At 36.6% G+C, this 19,217-nt stretch overlaps 2 protein-coding genes across 5 annotated transcripts; one reads left to right on the plus strand and one right to left on the minus strand.

Moving 5' to 3' along the window:
* Window positions 1–1,555: 1,555 nt before the first annotated feature.
* LOC137956511 (uncharacterized protein At1g01500-like) lies at window positions 1,556–4,266 on the plus strand. 4 transcript variants are annotated; one of them, XR_011113245.1, is made up of 3 exons: window positions 1,569–2,395; window positions 2,772–3,300; window positions 3,696–3,771. XR_011113245.1 is itself a non-coding variant. In XM_068804037.1 (2 exons), exons 1-2 carry the CDS (start codon window positions 1,793–1,795, stop codon window positions 3,843–3,845), a joined length of 753 nt encoding a protein of 250 aa, XP_068660138.1. In that variant the 5' UTR covers window positions 1,556–1,792; the 3' UTR covers window positions 3,846–4,266. The 4 variants fall into 4 exon arrangements, 3 of the variants coding, with proteins under 3 accessions (XP_068660138.1, XP_068660139.1, XP_068660137.1); XM_068804037.1 differs by lacking the exon at window positions 2,772–3,300 and having other exon boundaries at window positions 1,556–2,395; window positions 3,696–4,266; XM_068804038.1 differs by lacking the exons at window positions 2,772–3,300; window positions 3,696–3,771 and adding an exon at window positions 2,675–2,765 and having other exon boundaries at window positions 1,560–2,395.
* Window positions 4,267–6,985: 2,719 nt separating this feature from the next.
* Window positions 6,986–14,319, minus strand: LOC137956928 (uncharacterized). Its single transcript, XM_068804597.1, has 9 exons — window positions 14,090–14,319; window positions 12,906–13,018; window positions 11,607–11,779; window positions 9,679–9,772; window positions 8,297–8,408; window positions 8,099–8,187; window positions 7,801–7,890; window positions 7,387–7,447; window positions 6,986–7,288 (listed from the first exon to the last, which is right to left on the minus strand). The coding sequence occupies exons 1-9, from the start codon at window positions 14,292–14,294 to the stop codon at window positions 7,182–7,184; spliced, it is 1,044 nt and encodes a 347-aa protein (XP_068660698.1). The 5' UTR covers window positions 14,295–14,319; the 3' UTR covers window positions 6,986–7,181.
* Window positions 14,320–19,217: the final 4,898 nt, after the last annotated feature.

Raw genomic sequence — 19,217 nt, forward strand, 5'->3', positions numbered from 1 at the left:
TCACTTCCCTTTGCTTCCAATAAGCCTCGAAACAAATCTCCTTACATAACCAATGTCAAATTCACAATTTCAATTACTACAAGACATGGTAAGGGATAAACATAATCCATTCAATTATCGGATAAGATCCCATTGGATTTATCTTTTCTATTCTAAATTGTGTAAATACCATCCTTTATCAATTGTAAAGGAGTGGTTCAATTAATCCTCTAATATCGTTCAGTTCAATATCTAACACTAATATTTAGCTAAACTTTTAAAGTTTGTCATTGAGTAGTACCATGTTAGTAGTACCATCCGAACATTGGTTGCTTCCGCGCTTCCTTCTTAGATGAAAATTCCTTTTTTTTAAAAGTTGTTGGTTATTGTGTGACCTCTTAAAGTTGCCGGTTTCGATCGCTTTGATATCAGCTGTTAAAGACTGACTGCAGTGGGCCGGTCACAAATTCATGTGGCTTCTCATACACATATATACGTAAATAAAGGGCTTAAAAAGTACTTCTCTGAACGCCGAAGTGAAGTGGAGAAACACGAATTCTCATATGACCATCCATTGGACCGAAGCAGTCTTCAGATTTAGATTTTGTAGGCATCTCTTGCTTGCATTTTTCCTCTGATTTCCACGCTTCCGTTGCCAAAACCTCAAATTTCAACCTCTTAATTTCTTTCCTAAAGACATTTTCTATACCAGAGCCGCCATCTTCTTCCCTTCTTCCGGTGTGGCCACGCTCACTTCCATTTCCTCCGATCAAATCTATTTTAAATAAATAATAATAAAGCACCAAATCAATGGTGAACATATGATATTTTGTAGCACAATATATCGGATACGTACCTATTTTAAACGAAATGAAATTGCTGTAACGCCCACCATGATGCGAACGTAGAAAAATGCGAAAAAGCGATGAAACGGGGAGAGCAGAAATGTAACAGGAGGTGATGGAATAAAACGCGTAGTAGTGGGGATGATAGAGAAAGAGGAAGGTTCAGTATTCACATGGAAACGTGTCTAACCGTGGCGCTCTGCATCTGCACCGGTGGCAGGAGATTTTATACACCCAAGAATCATTTGTCCCGACATTCGACGATGTTGACTCTTTAAGCCCGGCAGCCGGTGATGCTGCAACGCCGGTGCGTGTCTTCCAAAGAGTCACAGTGACGCATCATGGCCTTTCCATGTAGGGGTCGGGTCGGATCTGCTCCATTATTAGGACAATTCCCGCCACCAACCCAAAGTCGGCGTTGAAACAGAGCCAACAGAGCTCGCGTGCTTCCTGCGCTTGTTCGGTAAGCAAGCGGAATCACTTTCCAGTTCTCATTTGTATCCATCCCAGTGAAAAGAACGTCGTCTGCTTCAAATTTTGGACTAAGATGGTAATCTTGTTTCATAACTTTCTCAGCAACCAGATGCTGCTGGACCTTTTTTTGTCGGGTATTATGGGTTGTTTGTCATTCACCTCGACCCTTTTTCCTTGTAAAACGAAATTATAAATCAGTTTTCTAGGTGTCTTCCACATATTGCGAGGCCCTTTCTCACATCACAGCATGTTTACACATCAAGCTTTCTATTTCGGTAAATTCATGGTCATCTTGTTTACATCATTGCAAACAGCTCTCACCCCTTTCTCCGTCTTCTATATATTCAGATCCTTACTCAAAACCCCATCTTCTCTTTCCCCGGAAGTGATCTTTAGGTATCATACTTGAGGGACTTTAACAAGCTTTAGAAGGTTTTTAAAGTTTTCTGTAACTAACCCATTTTCTGTTCTTCAAGAATTGCCCTGATATAGCCATGGAAGTTTTGAGTCTAAACCCTGATCCCCTTCGCTCCCCCTGTCGTTCCGTTGGAGACCCGAGTCCTCACAGAATGCGGTCAGAGGCTTTTGAGAGCAGGGTGATATACACGAGAATAGTGACCTCCTGGGACATGCATAGCAGTATCAGCATCGTCTTCCCATCGAGAGATGTTCAGACGTCTTTGCGGATCAATGGTGTGAAGATCAGCTCTTATGTGAAAATCTCAAGAGCCCTGAGAAGGCACAGAACGGATGCGTTAATGTCCGAGTATATCTATGTGAACACTGATAGAATCAAGTTCAGAGGCCCCTTTATTCAGTTCGAGATCCACATGCAAGATGGCCGAGTTCTTGTTTGTGGAATCCTCAGGAGAGGAAACGGGGGGAATGGTGCTGGTGGTGCTTGCATGTGGTCAATGGAGTGTAGGGAAGGAGGGGTCGATGAGATGAAAAGTGGAGGCCTGGTGGATGTTTACTTTGCAGGTAGCAGTTTAGGGAGGCCTGCGCTTTTGAATGGAATCGTGGATTTCAAGAAGAAAAGATGTAAAGAGTTGGATTCGATCCCTGAAGGAGATGATGCTTTGAATGATAACTCCAAGGTCAGATTATAGTTCCAAATTTCTTTGGTTCACTGAATTTCAAATCTGATCAACTGTTTTCGCTTTGTCCATTTTTCTGAGTCTCTTGGTTTCTTTGCGTTGGTTTCTCTTAATTTTTTCGAATTGCTATTTATAACGTTCGGATATGAATTCTTCTCGACTCGGTGGGTTCCTTTCCTCATTCTGCAGTGGCGCAGATATAATTGTTTTTCCATGTCAATATTGAAAGGGTTACAGTCGTTTATTTTCAGCTGCTCTCCTCTGTTTTTCCATTTACAGTGACAAGAAATCATACCCGTCTGTTATCATGCTATATTCTATATCTGCAAGCCTTTATAAGGCCGTAAACTTCAATCGTTGTTCTCCATAAACCCAGGAAACGGAGGGGCAATTGGCGACTGACATTGATGACAGATCATGTATCGATTTTGATCCCTGCTATAGAGCAGACGAAGAAGAAGAAGAAGAAGAAGAAGAAGACCAAGAGGCCTCCTGGTTCAATGCAGGGATGAGGTTAGGCGTGGGTCTGGGGCTTGGGATGTGTTTAGGGATTGGAGTTGGAATAGGGTTGATTGTTAGGAGTTACAGAGCAACTTCTGGGGTTATCAGAAGGCTCATCTGACTCTAATGCGACCTTCATGTTATCATCCTCGTGGGTCTCAACTGTGGAATAAAGAACCTGAAGAGAGAAACTCCTCCTAAGCTTGAGCTTGTTCGTTGGAGGCCTTCAAGCGAATATCAGTCTTTGTTTAGATGTTCAGGAAGCTAATGGCAGTGAAGTGAATAAAGAATTTACTCTTCTAAGTCCACAACTGTATGCATGTATTCGGATAGCATCATTAGGTTTACTCGGATTTTCACTGGAGCAAGTCGGTCCGTAGGTCAGATTTGTCTCTTTATTTTAGGTGAGTCTCAACTGACCCGTCCCAGGTCCGAGTTTTTGACACTCGTTGAGTCGACCTAACCCACGTTGAGCTGATTTGACCTGGGTTTGTTGGGTTTCAATGAGCCCGGGTCAGGTTATAATTCCAAATCGAAAAACCCTGATGGCAACAGCCGGGTGGGTTTGGGGCTAGGAGTAAGAAATCCGATCTTATCCTGTAACTCTTATCCAACTTTTGGGCAGGTAGAAAGAGAAGAAACGAAAAGAAAAAAAGCTTTCTTTTCTCTTTTTTGGATCCTTATAAGAGATAAAACAAAAGAGAAACATTGTTTGGATACACAAGGAAAATGATAAAGAAAACAAAACTGAATTTTTATTCCTTTTTTGGTCTCTCACCTGTGACTCCATTCTGTGCAGAAACTGTGCCCTCAACATCCTCCACTGCAGAGCCTTAAATACACCAAAAGTAGATCAAGTGAAAGTCCAGAGTCTGAATTCTCCTCTCCTGTAGCAGAATTGAATCAAGAACAAATCTCTCCCATTAAACTTCCTAGACCATACAAATAACCTCCTATCTTCACCACCACATATTTACAAAACAATCAGACCAAAACCAACTAGGAGAAACCTAAAGGAAATGTGGAATATCAATTTGACAATTCTCTCTGATTAAGAACAATTGTTGCCTCATGCACCAGTATTATGGTGATGTGGAGACTGCATCTGAAATACTCTAGAGGCCCAATCTGAGTTCTGTGATTGTAAGTTTGTCCCATAAGAAGAAGCTATCCCTTAAGGCGGAGGCATAAGTAAATTTCCATGTTTTTGAGGTGTTGTGGCACCGGAAAGCTTGGCCCCTTCATAAGATTGATCTAATTTGAATAATACCGAGAACTCATCTTATGTTTTTGGGCCACTAGTCATTCTAAACTTCCTTGGAAGTTTTGAGGATTGAATAGGTGAAGGTGGTCCTCCATTGTACTTGAGATTGACAGTCTTTATATCATGTAAGCTATATATTTGCTTGTCTTCATTTTATGACCTCTTTATTTTCTTTATTTTGTAGTTTAACGGTTGCCAACTCCAATGCGAATATTTGCTTATATATAAATCAAATTGATATAAAAAAAAATTCTTCTGAAATTAGACTTTGATATCTTTCATTCATAAAATATATCTAATTTTAGAGAAAGAATCTGATAGACTTTGGACTCTGTAATGTGGTCAAACTAAATAATACTTTTGCTTTTTTAGCCAGCATGACCATTGACCCTTGTGAAATTGATATATCCCTCTAGAAAACTCATATTGAAAATTGGTTTGATAAGGTATACAATAAACTTAAATATATTACTTTTGACATATAAATTTCCATATAGATTCTCTATCTTAATGGCTTAAAATGCCTCAAAAGTTGAAGCTCTCTGCAGTTATTCGAACCTCTCTTGCGGTCTAACCTATGCTAGTTCAAATATCGATTTATCTTTTTAGAAAAATCTTAATGCCAAAATTCATTTTGCGTTGGAAAGTAGATTCAAAGATCTTTCTATCAATATATAATTTTTAATATGACAAGGTCAGTATACAGGAAGAAAACAATAGGTACAAGGACAAATATATATGTAATACGAACCTAAACTACTAGAAATGATAGATCAAAAAAAGATCACATTATTTATGTGGGTTGACGAAGTCAATTCACAGAACTTACTCTGATACCATGAAAAACTTCATTGACTTAATGCAATTTGAATACAATGAGCTTATATTTATAATAGAAGGAACAAATAGAATCTAATTACAATTAAACTACCTTTATCCGAGTTACTGTCAAACGCCTAGCCAATACAACCCAACAGACCGGTCTATTAAGTGCGGAAAGCCAAGTACCTAACCTATCAGTGGTGGACGGAACCACCCAGCTCTGACACCCACCGTTCCCGTTCCCTACCGCTTCACCCGGGATTTGAACATGGAATGTGGTGCCCAGCTCTGATACCATGTCAAACACCTAACCAATACAACCCAACAGACCGGTCTATTAAGTGCGAAAAGCCAAGTACCTAACCCATCAATGGTGGACGGAACCACCCAACTCTGACAGTTACACTACAAGTTATATACTAAAAGATAAGTGCTCAAATAACTAAACAATTGAACATAACTAAAATACCTTTAATTGTGATTCTTCTATGAGACTCCTGTAAAACTCCATATTAATTCTGGCTTTCCACTTATAATCCAGTTGCCCTAATTCTCTCTTTATATTTGGGGGTGCCACTATTAGGGTTTTATTATTCAAGGAACAACAATTGTGGCCGAGAGAGGTTAGAGAAAACACTTGTAAGTATGTGCGATTTCTCTTGTAAACTATTTTATCGTCATAGTAGATTACTGTAACAACGGGAGATAAAACGTATATAGCCGCTAAATACATATATGCTCTTTAACACAATATAGCCGCCAAATACAAGATTGGGAGATCCAAAATTCTCGCGGGATTGGGATCAATCTAGCTTCAATGTTTCTCTTCCAAGATTCCTAAATTTGCACTTAACATCTTCTACTTCATTAGTCTTCATCAACTCCAATGAAGCACTAACAAAGATAACAATCCATTTTAAACAAGAATAACAAGACAGCAAAAACTACATGAAATAACATAATGGTTAACAAGAATGAAGACTAGCAAAGGTATCAATCCATTTCAAACAAAACAAAGATATCAATGAAGCACTACCCATGTATTCTCCAAAAGTGTTAGATCCTAAATTCAAGAAATAATTTGGTGTTTATTTTTTTTCTCTTTATGGGACATTATTTGTTTATTAGATCTTCATTCATTCTAACATATACTCAATAGTTGGTACAATAAGGGAAATGCTTATTTTTCTCTCAACATAATCCTTTTATGTTTGCTTTTCACATTCCACATCAACAATAAGACACAACCACCAGATTAGATCATCTTTAAACAAATTTGACAAAGACATGTCAAAGAAATCAACTTAGAAGCCTATGCTTTAAAATCTTGCATATGGTAAAAAAATTAAAAAAACTCATATAAACATGTCAAAGCAGACCCCTTTCTAACTCTTAAAGTGGCTTAGAAGTATTATAAAATATTAAACTCTTACAATAAATTAAAAAAAAAATCGTCTTCATCAATGAGAAAAGTGGGATATAGAAAATAAAAATAAATAGAATTAATCAAATCAAAGACAATGAAAATTCTCTCTCTCTCTATAATGACTATCTCAACCGTCCGATCATGATCAGGCTATGGCTATCTCAACCGTTCGATCATAATGGGACAATTAAAATAACTTTGATCGGTCAATTAAAATAGCCGTTGATCATAATTGAATAATTGAGATAACCATTGATCATGATCGAACGACTAAGATAACTATTCACATGTTTCACACTAAATGGTTTTTTATACTGGATCAGCCCTATATATATATATATATATATATATATATACAAGAGAATTTTATTCTCTTATGGAAACACTACGCTTAAGTAATCACATTTTGAAATTATTTTTCCATATTTTACTTTAGATATTAAACCTTTCTTTGGAAAACTCTTAACTGTTTTACCACTTTAGCAACTAACAAAAACATTATTATAAAAAAACTATATTTAAAATATATTATAATTAAAATTACATTAAATAAATATAATATATAAAACAGTTATAATTAATTTTTCTTTTCCGTGCCTTGGACGGCTTAATGACTTATCTACAGCAACAGTTGCATTACAAGGTTACACAGGAGAATGAATTTGTTAACAGACACTAATTACTGAGCAATAGTAACAAGGGGATTTCAAAACTGCTGGAGAGATTCCCGAATCAGCCAAAAAAGAGAATGTTTGTAAATTTTGAAGCCAAACCTACAATTGCCCAAGAAAATGAGGGAAGCTTGCATATTTTGGCTCCCATCCAATCTCCGCCCGGGTTTTTGAGTTATTTAATCGTTTGCCCAGTGAATCACCGGTTCCTGCAACATGAAGAGTACTTATTAACCGATACGAAGGACATAAACCTTGTTATAATAAATCAACCACTCAAGATCAGAAAAGTTAATGTCAAGCTTGCCTGTAAAACCTTCAAACTTTTTGTTAAACTTGCCACTCTTGCTTACGCAGTCCATAATTTCCTGCCTGCAGTCCATCAGCTTTCAATTAACTAAGAAACATTTTACATGTTTCATGTGCATAACCCTACCTATTATGTTAAGCAATCCTCAAAATCCATTAGCTGGAGAAGCAAAAGATATAACCGGTTTTGCCATGTACGAAGGACTAAAGAGAGCTCATGGTGCTATGCAGAAAATGCAGAATCAGTATTAACTGATGCTGCTTCAAGCTACTGTTTAAGTATAAAACCAAAGAACTGTACCTTCATCCTAAACTACATGTAAGATAAGAACTGTACCTACATGTAAGATAAGCTTTATTTTTCACGAATGTGTATTAAAGTGGAAGCTTTAGAGCTTATTTACACAAATACTTGCCTGGATAAAGGATGGTTATCACACCCCACAAAAATCTGACCCCGAAGCTTCTTTTTCAGAATTGCAATTGAGAGAGATGCAGCATCCTGTTACACAAAAGCCAATCAGTCATGCAAGACACATTATTAGCATACCAGATTGTTTTTTTTTTCACAAAGATCTGGCAAAACTAGCCAACTAGGATACCATAGATATCTCTGGTTAATTTTTGAAATTGTTCTTTTCAAGACTTCTTAAAATAACATGGTGACTACCATCGTTAAATTAAAAAGAACCAAAGAACAAAATAATGACCTCGTAGTGAATCAAATTAACTACATGGTCTGGACGACTATCCACTGTCCCTTTCTCCAGCCAGTATGTATGTGCGCCTCTATCAGCTTTGTAAAAACAGTTAATGGAACACTACAGAAGAATTAGTCTGAATGAAGAAATTTGTGGTCGATTGCTGCAGTACAAGGGTACAAAGTAAAGAAGCCACACTTTAGGATATATAAAGGCCTGCCAACCTAAGAACACAGCCACCAACGTCCAGCACTGCTTGTTCTGCTCCGAAGAGAACATCAGTCCGCGGGCTTCTCCCAAGTGGCACTATTGGTGACTCCTAACTCAGGGCCAAAATGATCCGAGAATATTATTATTAGTACAGAGTAAAATTATAAAAAAGAAAAAGAAAAGAACATAAGCACCTGAAGAAAACACAATATAATCTTCTGGGTTAAATGTCACTAAGCAAGACAGTTTCAATAAATAAGCTCCACACAAGCTTGTCTCTCATTAGGGAAAGTTTCAACAATGCACATTAAAAAGATAACAAGATTGATGCTTAATGCTTCAATTGTACAAAAAAGGATTTTTTACAACAGTTTCAACATGGTTAACCACCTTCTAATATAAACAAAATGGATTACCACTGAGCAAGACAGACAAAATAAAATGCAAAATGTAAAATACGCAATCTCTTCATGTTTCTTGGAATCACACACTTGATTTGCTAATTCTATTGTGGACTCCCTTCAAGAGGGCACTTCTCATCAACATCTTCATCTTGTTGTAGAGCATAATGCACCCCTCAGCTTTCTTTCTTTGTTTGGGAGAGAGCTCTCTTTTTGGCTCTCTCCCCCTTTGCGCTGAAAATAACCATATTTCCTTATTACCATTCTGAAATCTCCAAACAATTACTCTCAGATTCCTCATCCAAAGTTTACAATGTCTTGGTTTGTAGAATGCCCTTGTTACATGTAACGAAAGTAGCACCCATTTATTGTCGAAGATAACTTTCATAAACATAGGTTTTTCTACTGATAGATTGAGGCACCTATTTCTGGAAGGCAAAAAGGGACAGTTCAATATCACTGCTTATCTTCCTCAGAATAATTCAACCCATGGGTAACATGCAAGTTTCAGTTCATATTACAAGTTCTAGATGGAAAGAGGCCGCTGTTCCAGATGCACAAAAAGCAACTTTTGTTTTATCTATTCTTCACAAGTTATCATTAGGAAACTAGCAGACAATGTTTTGCTGCACAGAAACAAGAGACATAAGTGCAAAGTGATAGAAGCTAATACGAGTCAAAACACTTCCAGAAACTTGTTAATATTTCTGCCAAGCAACTGACAATGTTTCATAATAATTTGAAAACATTGATATCATTGAAATTTTGTGCTTTTTATGAAGCACAATTCATGTAAGTCCAAGAATATTCAAAATTCAAGATATTTCGTGATACTTCATAATCCATGACACTTTGTAAATCAGAAATCCAGTGCCACAAATCAAGCAGGCAATAACAAATATTACTATCCATATGAGAATTATAACAATAAACAAAATATGTTACCAGCAGAAAGTGTAACTATATCAGATGTAACACCTCATCACATAATGAATTGTTATTGCAATCATACGCAGCAGTGCTTGATGTAAATAAGAGTGAACCATCACCACTCCAGCAAGATGCAGCGTGCCTGCATGTAAAGTTTGACAATTTACAGATTACAAACTGCAACTGTAGACAGCATTGGAAAGCTATTGCTTGATTGTCATGTTAAAACTATAGACGCTTAGGAGAAATCAAGACCAGAAAGAAGCGGTTGTGGAAATGGGTTGCCAAATTTCTCTGCTTCTCATAGTAGGCATGATGGATGTTCAATTTAAAATAAAAAAGAAGTAAAAACAATACTTTAAAATTAGCAAGCCTCTCCTAAAATGAGAAAGAAAAAATTTCAATAAAAATAGGTCACCCCAACCAGCCATGTTGTCTGTCCTAGACACAAAGTATGGAATGATCCAAAATCTGTTAATAACTGAGCAGCTGCAATATTCACACACATGTCCTGACATAACCATGACAAATAAAAGAGTGAAACACAAACTCAGTAAATGCTTTGCCCCCACACTGTGAGAGAAGCCTCCACAACTCACAGAATTTGTACATGAAACACAATAATAACAGTAAGGAATAATTTTCAAGCTGCTAAAAGAAAAAAACTTTTAAAACAAATAATTGTGTAAATAACCTTGTCTGTGAATTGCAGAAACTGAATTTGAACATTGTAAAAATACCAAAAGATGTATAATAAGGACGATGGCTATTTTCAAATTTCTATACTTTCTGTAGATTTTCTTCCCCTCTTGAGCTTCTATTTCTACCAAAAAAAAAGGAAAAAAAAACTATTATGGGAAAAAAGAAAGAAAGACACTATCTTAGATTTTGTCACACTGGGACCACCTTGAAATTATCCTAAAAAAAAAAAATAATAACTAATTTTAAGACGAAGACACCAAAAACTCAAAAATATAATAAAAAGTCTCCAAAAAAGCTTTTTATAATATTCATGTCAAACATAATAAAGAGAAATGATTGCCAAAAAACTGGAACAATTTTGTGGAGCGGATCTTTGGCACAAAGGCAACAAGGCAGGGTTTCTAGTGCGGGGTCGTTTTGGATTCAAACCTCGCCTAGTGAAAACAGTACTGAAGCATGCATGTCTAATCAATATTTAAAAAAAAAAAAAAAGGTCAGGATAGTATTGAGTCAAACTTCAGCTAGCAGAATCAACCCTTTATGAAGTGACAAAATACCCATAGTTTGAAGTGAGATGAACTTTTAGCATATTACTGAACCCCAAGATAAGAATTGCCAAGCAACATAAACATCAATCAAATTGAGATAAACTTAAGTGTATTACTTGACCTCAAGATAAGAACTGCTAAGCAGCATAAAAGTTAGTCACCCTTGACCCTTAAATCAAGGCTAGTCATTTTAGTCACCTTGGCCCTTCAACTAGGTCAGTCATCTTTTTGTAGCATAATTTGTTTCATAATAACATTCACACCACTAACTTTTCAATTTAAGGCAACACTCATTCATGAAATAAAACTATGGCCAAACATCCTATTAGACATTCAGGTAAAAATATCAAGCCACTGCAGCCCAGTCTGTTTTGGGATTCCTGATGAAGCTAATGGCACTTCCTTGTAATAAGGCAATGAAAGTACATTTCAATACCCTCCAAATCAGAAGAAGTAAAGAAGATACACTGCTTATTCAGGTTCTTGCATTTTGACAATTTAGACAGCCTCTACTGCACATTTTATATCACCAAGAAATTTCACTAACGATGTCATTTGAACCCATAACCATATGTAAAAAAAAACAGATCATGGCAGCAAGAACAAAGACACAAATCTATCATAATTGATTAATCCCACCCCCAGAATGAATACTATCACAACAGTTCCGAACTGCAACCAGGAAAAGGATACATATGGGTATAAAATTTGTATTTCAACCAGTACCTGACATCACCAAGATAATCTGGACTACGAGATGGTGGAGCACAGAAGATAACATAAGGAAACTTTTGAGTTTCAAGTGATCCTCTCAAAAATGGCTTAATTCCCATTTTTATCAACTCTTCATGATGGTCCACAGTCATTGTCTGTCCAAAAATTTGGCAGCCAGGATGATCCTGTTTCATATCAGATGTGATGATAGGACCATCGCTATGAGTATTTAAAAACAATAATAGAGTCCTTAAAGTTAACCTCAATCAAATTTAGACATGATAAGATTATATCAACAGTAAAACTTGTTTGAGATGACTGGTATGCTGTTAACCCTATTCAAGGTGCAAGTTATGACCAGAGACAATAAAGTTCAACTGAAGACTTATGTATTATAGTGTCAATGTGACGTCTGAGAAGCCTAGGGATTCAACAACAATAACCTGGGTCATGTATGCTAGAAGACCAAGTTAACTCATGATTCAAAGTGGGTATTCAAAGGTTTATTGGAAACAGTACTTATGAATTCATAGTTTGAATAATCACTGTCAAGTGGAAGCATTGGAAGCAGAACCATAGTAAACCATCTTCCTAACAATATTAAATGCCACAGTAATACAAGAGGAGTATAGGTGCAAATTTCCTCATTGTTTTCTCAATGACAACAACTAGAGGAAGGTTTAACAGAGAGGCTTCTATCCTCTTTGTTTAAATAGATCCTGAACCTAAGAAAACTGAATAAGTAAAATAATAAACATGAATGATTGTTCTACCAAGATATAAGCATTTCTACCATGAAATAAAAGATTTCCAATGTCCATGTCTAAATCATGAAGAATTTGGAAGCAATCATATTTATTCAGTTTCAAACAAGAATATCTATTGCAAAATGAAAAGAAAGCTTCAAACAATTCATACTTTAACATGAATGACAGGTTTTATCAACTAACAATATTGGCTTTTCATGTCTTTTATTTGAGTTCTATCACATGATCTAGTCATAAGTATTTTAAAACAAATCGATTATAACCACTTCATTTGGATACCCTCAATTACAATTTTTCAAAATTCCAAGACAAGTTACTCAAATGTTTTGTACAGACCTTTTTTGATTCAAGTAGTTTTCAATTACAAATAATTATGAGAATAGATCTGATTGAGTTGAATTGACGTGCAACTTTAAGTTCATTCAAGAAATTTATGGTAATTAGCATTAAGAATTCTTGACATGCAATCAAAATTCGATAACTGGCATTGTGTTTCTTGTCATCTATAATCACAATTAATGAATCTGAAAAGAAAAAAGAATACCTGATGCCAATTTTCTGCTACAATACGACCAAGTACACCTGGCCCCACAATCAAGAGATCATTTTCTGCAACCAAAACAGAAGAAGATACTTCTGATCCTTTCACAGGCAAACCTGCAAGCACCAGTCAACAATTGATTGTTGGCTTCTACTTCATCATACCACACATTTAAACGAAACTGAAACAAAACAGATTTTAATGGTCAACAAATCACCATCAGAGGACAATTGGGAATTTTATTTGTCATTAAATGACAACAAATCAATTCATATCGCAATCTCAAATCAAATAGAAATTCCCATAAAGGAGAGTCACACACGTAGAAGCTGAAAATGAAAATAGCACATACTAAGATAACAACTCAGAAATTATAAGAGCATTCAATTTATTAATAGAATTGACAACAAGTGCTAACTTCCAAACAGAAACCATTTTCTGAAAATACGTTGCGAAAAAACATCCAAGCAAATACACCATTTTATTAATATAGAAATTTTGATTGAGTAATGAATTATGAATCCCATCAACCCTGTTTAAAGCAATAGCACGGCAGATTTGTGGGTCCAGGCGAGACATGTCAAATGGTTACAGAAGCAAATCTGCGGAAAACTCCAAAGCGAGATGGCATTAGCAAGATAGGTCAAAAGCAGCAGGGAAATGGTTTGGTGAAGAAACTGGGGAGTACATTTCAGAGGTCAATGCACCGTCAGCAATTTTCACCGATTAGGGAGAGCTTTTCAAGCGGTTGATGGCAACAAGTACGTGGAAAGATCAAACTTGAACGAATCAATACATGACAATGCAAAGGAATTACTAAATAATTTCTATACGACGAGAATTTTCTCGAATTCTATTAACTGACTAAACAAATACTACATACTAGATGCGAAGAAATGGATATGTGAAACACAATAACCACCACTATTCTTGAGCAGGCTGCACACGCAACAACTCAACGGTGTACTCCGCGGAATGCCACGTGGGAAGGCATAGTTGCTCGTACACCGAGACGGCTTCTTGATCCACTCGTAGTCAACAGGGACCCAGCCCAGTGACTCCATCGGACAAGGAAACAGTGGCACGGAGATCGACAAAGGAGAAAGAAGAGATAAAGTCCAGAATGAAAATTCCAAAAAATCGAGCGAAAAAATTGTGTAACGAGAGGTCTAAAGAAAAGGACTCACCCGCAGAGAAAGAAGACGGCAGGGAGGAAGAACTGAGCGACATTGCCACCGGAGTCAATCTTCTGGTCGTCGGGAAATTAGGTTTTCGCAGGGAGGCGAGAGGAGGGGGATAAGATGCGGAAAGGCGGAGCCAAGACGAGAAGGCGAGGCGATGGAGGCAGGACTGTCCTGCACGCGGAACGACGATAGGACATGTGATTTCCATTGATTGATCAAAACTGGTTTGTGATTTTTCAGCGTTGAGCACTGAGCTGGGTATTTGTTTTTTAACTATAAAATGGATTTGGACAAGATTTCAGGTAATTTTCCGAAGTTCCCAGTTTTCACTGTTTAATTTATCAATTTATCGCCGAGGAACTTAGGAAAAAAAATAAAAGATATCGTCGAAGTAACGCTACGCACGTCCTCTCCCCAGTTCCCACGCCTCTTGGCGCCTGACGGAACCAAGGCGCCATCAGGCCCATCTCAACACCACAAGACGACACTCCCCGACGCATATCTCGAGCTCACCAATTTGTCCTATGCTGACTAGTTAGGCCCACTTCAGACCCACTTTAGAAGTTCAATATCTATTCTCTCTGTGTTGATCAATTTTTCCATGAATACGCTTCATTAGATGCCTTAACTCAAACTTTTTGATAGTTCGCATCAAACTAAAATTGTTTATTATGATGGTTCTACTTTCAATCTTAAGGATTCCCTAAGGTTGGTTGATCTTCTTGATCCATCTCATTTTTATCTATTCTTTCCTAGCCAAGGTGTTCCGCGGGCTAGGAAATTTTGACGTTTATTCAGATGGATTTGGATAGGATTTTTTTAGGGATTTTAGGCATATGGAATACTGTCTTATTTGGATTTGAATAAATTTGAGATTTACCTTGCTTATTTGGTAATTACTCATTGGAGTTTGAATAAGGAATAAGGGTTTATCCCTATTTGGCATATAATAGGGACTTGTAAATTACTTGAAAACATCTTCAAAATTATACTTAGAGTTTCTCATTAATGTAAATGGCTCATTTATCTTTATTTTGGCTTAGTTTCTTATTAAAAGAAAGGTTAACTACTTTACTTTTCAGCCAAAGTAAGTTAGGCTGCTCACTAAGGGACAAGGAGCTTTCTATAGCTCGATCTAACAAGTGACAATTGGTTTTAGAGCAGAGACATTCTTCTCATGGCTTCCTCGAAACCACGTTAGAGGTTCAACCGAACAAAGGTAAGAAAGAAAGTCTTTGAAACCGAATCTCGTATAACTTCTTTTGAATCTAGGTTCGAGAAGGTAGAGTGCCAATGCTCGAGTTGGGAGGAAAAGATTCAAGAAGTAATGATTGTCTAAGAACATCGCCTTAAAGTGGTTCAAGTGCTAGAGGACGATAGGACGATGTGTTTGTCATTGTTGCAGCTCTAAAGGTGGATATCCACAACGATCTTGACGAGATGCGAACGGATTTGGAAGAGAATGGTGATTCTCAAGAGAACCATTTTTTGAATGGAGAAATGGTTCCTACACACATGAAGATCGAGGTTCCTGAGCTTAGACCGTACGGGGGTGTACATGATTCGAAGGTGATTAATAACTTCTTATGGCAAATCAAACAGTACTTAAAAACTCCAAATCTCAAGAAAGAGGGATTAAAGGTTAGTCCAACATCTACATTTCTCATTGATGATGCTATCTTGTGGTGGAGACGAAGATTTGGTGATGTCGAGAATAATGAAAATTTGGCTGATAATTGAGATGATTTTAAGTGTGAGTTGAAGGTAATTGCATGCATTGAAGAAAAAATGGATGATCTATGAGTACATTCAACCATTTACTTCTTTAATGTTAAGTATTTCTAACATGACTGATGAGGATCAATTATTTTCTTTTCTTGTAGGACATTGTCTATGGGATAAACAAGAGTCGAGGCATCAAGAGGTGAAGACGCTTGAAATTACAAGGAAATTACTAAATCTATCAAAGCGGACGACTAACATGTTGAAGAACGTCAAGTTGGTTCGTTGATAAATACAAAAAGGGGTTTAATCACTTGACCTATACACAAAAGGCTCCTAATTATTTTTATTTTATTTTTTTAAATACAAAATATAGTAACTTAGTGAAATATAAAGTAAAGAAAGTCATAATTTAATCAGTTTTGTTATATTTTATTAGTTATAAGATATCAATTATATAAATTTACTTGAAATACAATATGTAACACTTAAAAATTTACCCTTAAATTTAAAACACGTAAATTATTAAAATTATCCAATAAATTACTGCGGATCGACATGTTCTACTACTTTCGATTTCCAAATTCCAATGACATGTTCTGGACAAAGATTAAGAGCGTGGCCAATCTCCGAATCAAAATTTAAAAGGTGTGATTTGAGAAAGTCTTTGAAACCGAATCTCTTATAACTTCTTTTGAATCTAGGTTCAAGAAGGTAGAGTGCCAATGCTCGAGTTGGGAGGAAAATATTCAAGAAGTAGTGAATGTCTGAGAACATCGCCTTAAAGTGGTTAAGTGTTAGAGGACGATAGGACAATGTGTTTGTCGTTGTTGAAGCTCTAAAGGTGGATACTCACAACGATATTGACGAGATGCGAACGGATTTGGAAGAGATGCGGACGAGAATAGTGATTCTCAAGCGAACCATTTTTTTAATGGAGAAATGGTTCCTACACACATGAAGATCGAGGTTCCTAAGCCTAGACCGTACGGGGGTGTACATGATTCGAAGGCGATTAATAACTTCTTATGGCAAATAAAGCAGTACTTCAAAACTCCAAATTTCAAGGAAGAGGGATTAAAGGTTAGTCTAACATCTACGTTTCTCATTGATGATGCTATCTTGTGGTGGAGACGAAGATTTGGTAATGTCGAGAATAATGAAAATTTGGCTGACAATCGAGATGATTTTAAGCGTGAGTTGAAGAGAATTGCATGCATTGAAGAAAAATGGATAATCTATGAGTACACTCAGCCATTTACTTATTTAATGTTAAGCATTTTTAACATGACCGATGAAGACCAATTGTTTTCTTTTCTTGTAGGACTTTGTCTATGGGATAAACAAGAGTCGAGGCATCAAGAAGTGAAGACGCTTGAAATTGCTTTAGCTATCATAGAAATGAACTAAAAAAAAGAAAAAAGTAATCCTAAAAATAAAAAATTACTTGCTTTCTTTGGGAATGAGATCACTTGGTGAAAGATTATCCAAGTAAAAGGAAGTTACTAAATCCTATCAAAGTGGGCGACTAACATTTTGGTTCGTTGATAAATACAAAAAAAGGGTTTAATCACTTGACTTGTACACAAAAGGCTCCTAATTTTTTTTAAATACAAAATATAGTAACTTAGTGAAATATAAAGTAAAGAAAGTCGTAATTTAATCACTTTTGTTATATTTTATTAGTTATAAGATATCAATTATATAAATTTACTTGAAATACAATATGTAACTCTTAAAAATTTACCCTTAAATTTAAAACACATAAATTATTAAAATTATCCAAGAAATTACTGCAGATCACCCTCGAGACATGTTCTAGAGAAAGATTAAGAGTGTGGCCAATCTCCTAATCAAAATTTAAACAGCTATAATTGGGTGTGATTTGAGAAGGAAGTACGTACATGATGTAAAATATATTGCATGCAGCCCATGCGCGGGACGTGCCTCATCCATTATGGGGACAAAAAAAATGCACTCCCAGGCACCTTCTAATGTCCACTATCATGTCACTTAAATTACTTTGACCAAATTATGAACCGAAGTAATATATATTTTATTTTTACAATAATTTATTAAAATATAAAAAATTGGTGCACAACTCACTTAGACACATCGCCGTGTACCCAAAATGTCCACAATTGCTGCCCCCCCTCACTTATTGCAGGTTTTATTATTGTGCTGACACTTACAAGATAATCGACAAGGCAATAGAAGACAAGGAGCAACGAATCCATCACGCTGCACGCCTACTTTTCTTCCGGTCAGGTAGATGTTAACATCATGTGCTGAATAAACCCCAAATCGGTGGCCTTGTGTGGCTTGTCCATTACCGAACTTGGATATGATTTTTGTCTACGACTGGTACAGGCTTCCGTCTCATTCTCGGCAGCAGCAGCAGCAGTGGTCAAACCAAACCCTGCTTCGTCCATGGACTGCTGTCGCTTAGGACGTTGGTGGTTCGTACCTCGTGTTTCCTAATGGAAATTTAATACTTATCTTAAAATAAAATTATGATCTAGGCCCAACATAGTTGACGAATGGACTCCAAATAATGATCTAAGCACCTACCTACGAAATTCTATTAATTGTTGCACAAATAAAACATAAAATCAAGCATCACTCTTTAATATGTGACAGCCAGCGTGAGATGTCCAACCATCTAAGATTTTATCTTATTACTTTAAAAATAATTTATATTAATAAATTTTATTTTAAAAAGGGTGCCCGTACTCATAATTACGTTAATTAATTGTCAAAAGAAATTAAAAAAATACAATATTAATTACCATTAATCAAATTTATGATTATTTAAAATTATTTTATTTCGTTCGTGTCTTCTAAGACAGAGATGCGTGCCAACTTTGTCTAATAAAATAACAAAGAGTCCTCGCGTTACCCTTTTTTTTTTTTTGGTCCTCGTGGGCCCACCTCTTAACTCCTGATAAACCTAAAAAATTGACAGAATTTAGAAGGCACGCTCTTAATAATTAAGAGAGCACCGACCGGGACAGCTCTGGAGATTTCAAAATTACATCGATCAGTAGAAAATAAAGAGTCCAACAACTCCTCATCTGTGATCCAACGGCTCGCAGTCACCCTCGTAAATTAGTTAGGGCCCTTCGGTACGGTACTACCTGCAAATGGGTCCCACATGAAGAATTTACGTTGCCGTTGCTCTACGTAAATGAATTGATTACTTTTAAATGACAATATTGCCCTGATGTCAATCCAGCTTCTCGTGGACCGCAGGAGTACTGTACTACAGCATCGCAGCTCATAGTGCCGCTACGCTGAAGCCAGAAAGAATCCGCTAAAAGCAGCCTCCGAAGTCCCCATAACCTTTTTGGTCCGGTTCGAGACAAACCGAACCAATCCACGTGTCGTTTTACAACTCGATATCAAGGCA

Source organism: Aristolochia californica, unplaced genomic scaffold, assembly GCF_029961685.1.
Source record: "Aristolochia californica isolate CCGP_79_NKW_82.1479 unplaced genomic scaffold, dmAriCali1.0.hap1 SCAF_2, whole genome shotgun sequence".
Lineage (NCBI taxonomy): Eukaryota > Viridiplantae > Streptophyta > Magnoliopsida > Piperales > Aristolochiaceae > Aristolochia > Aristolochia californica.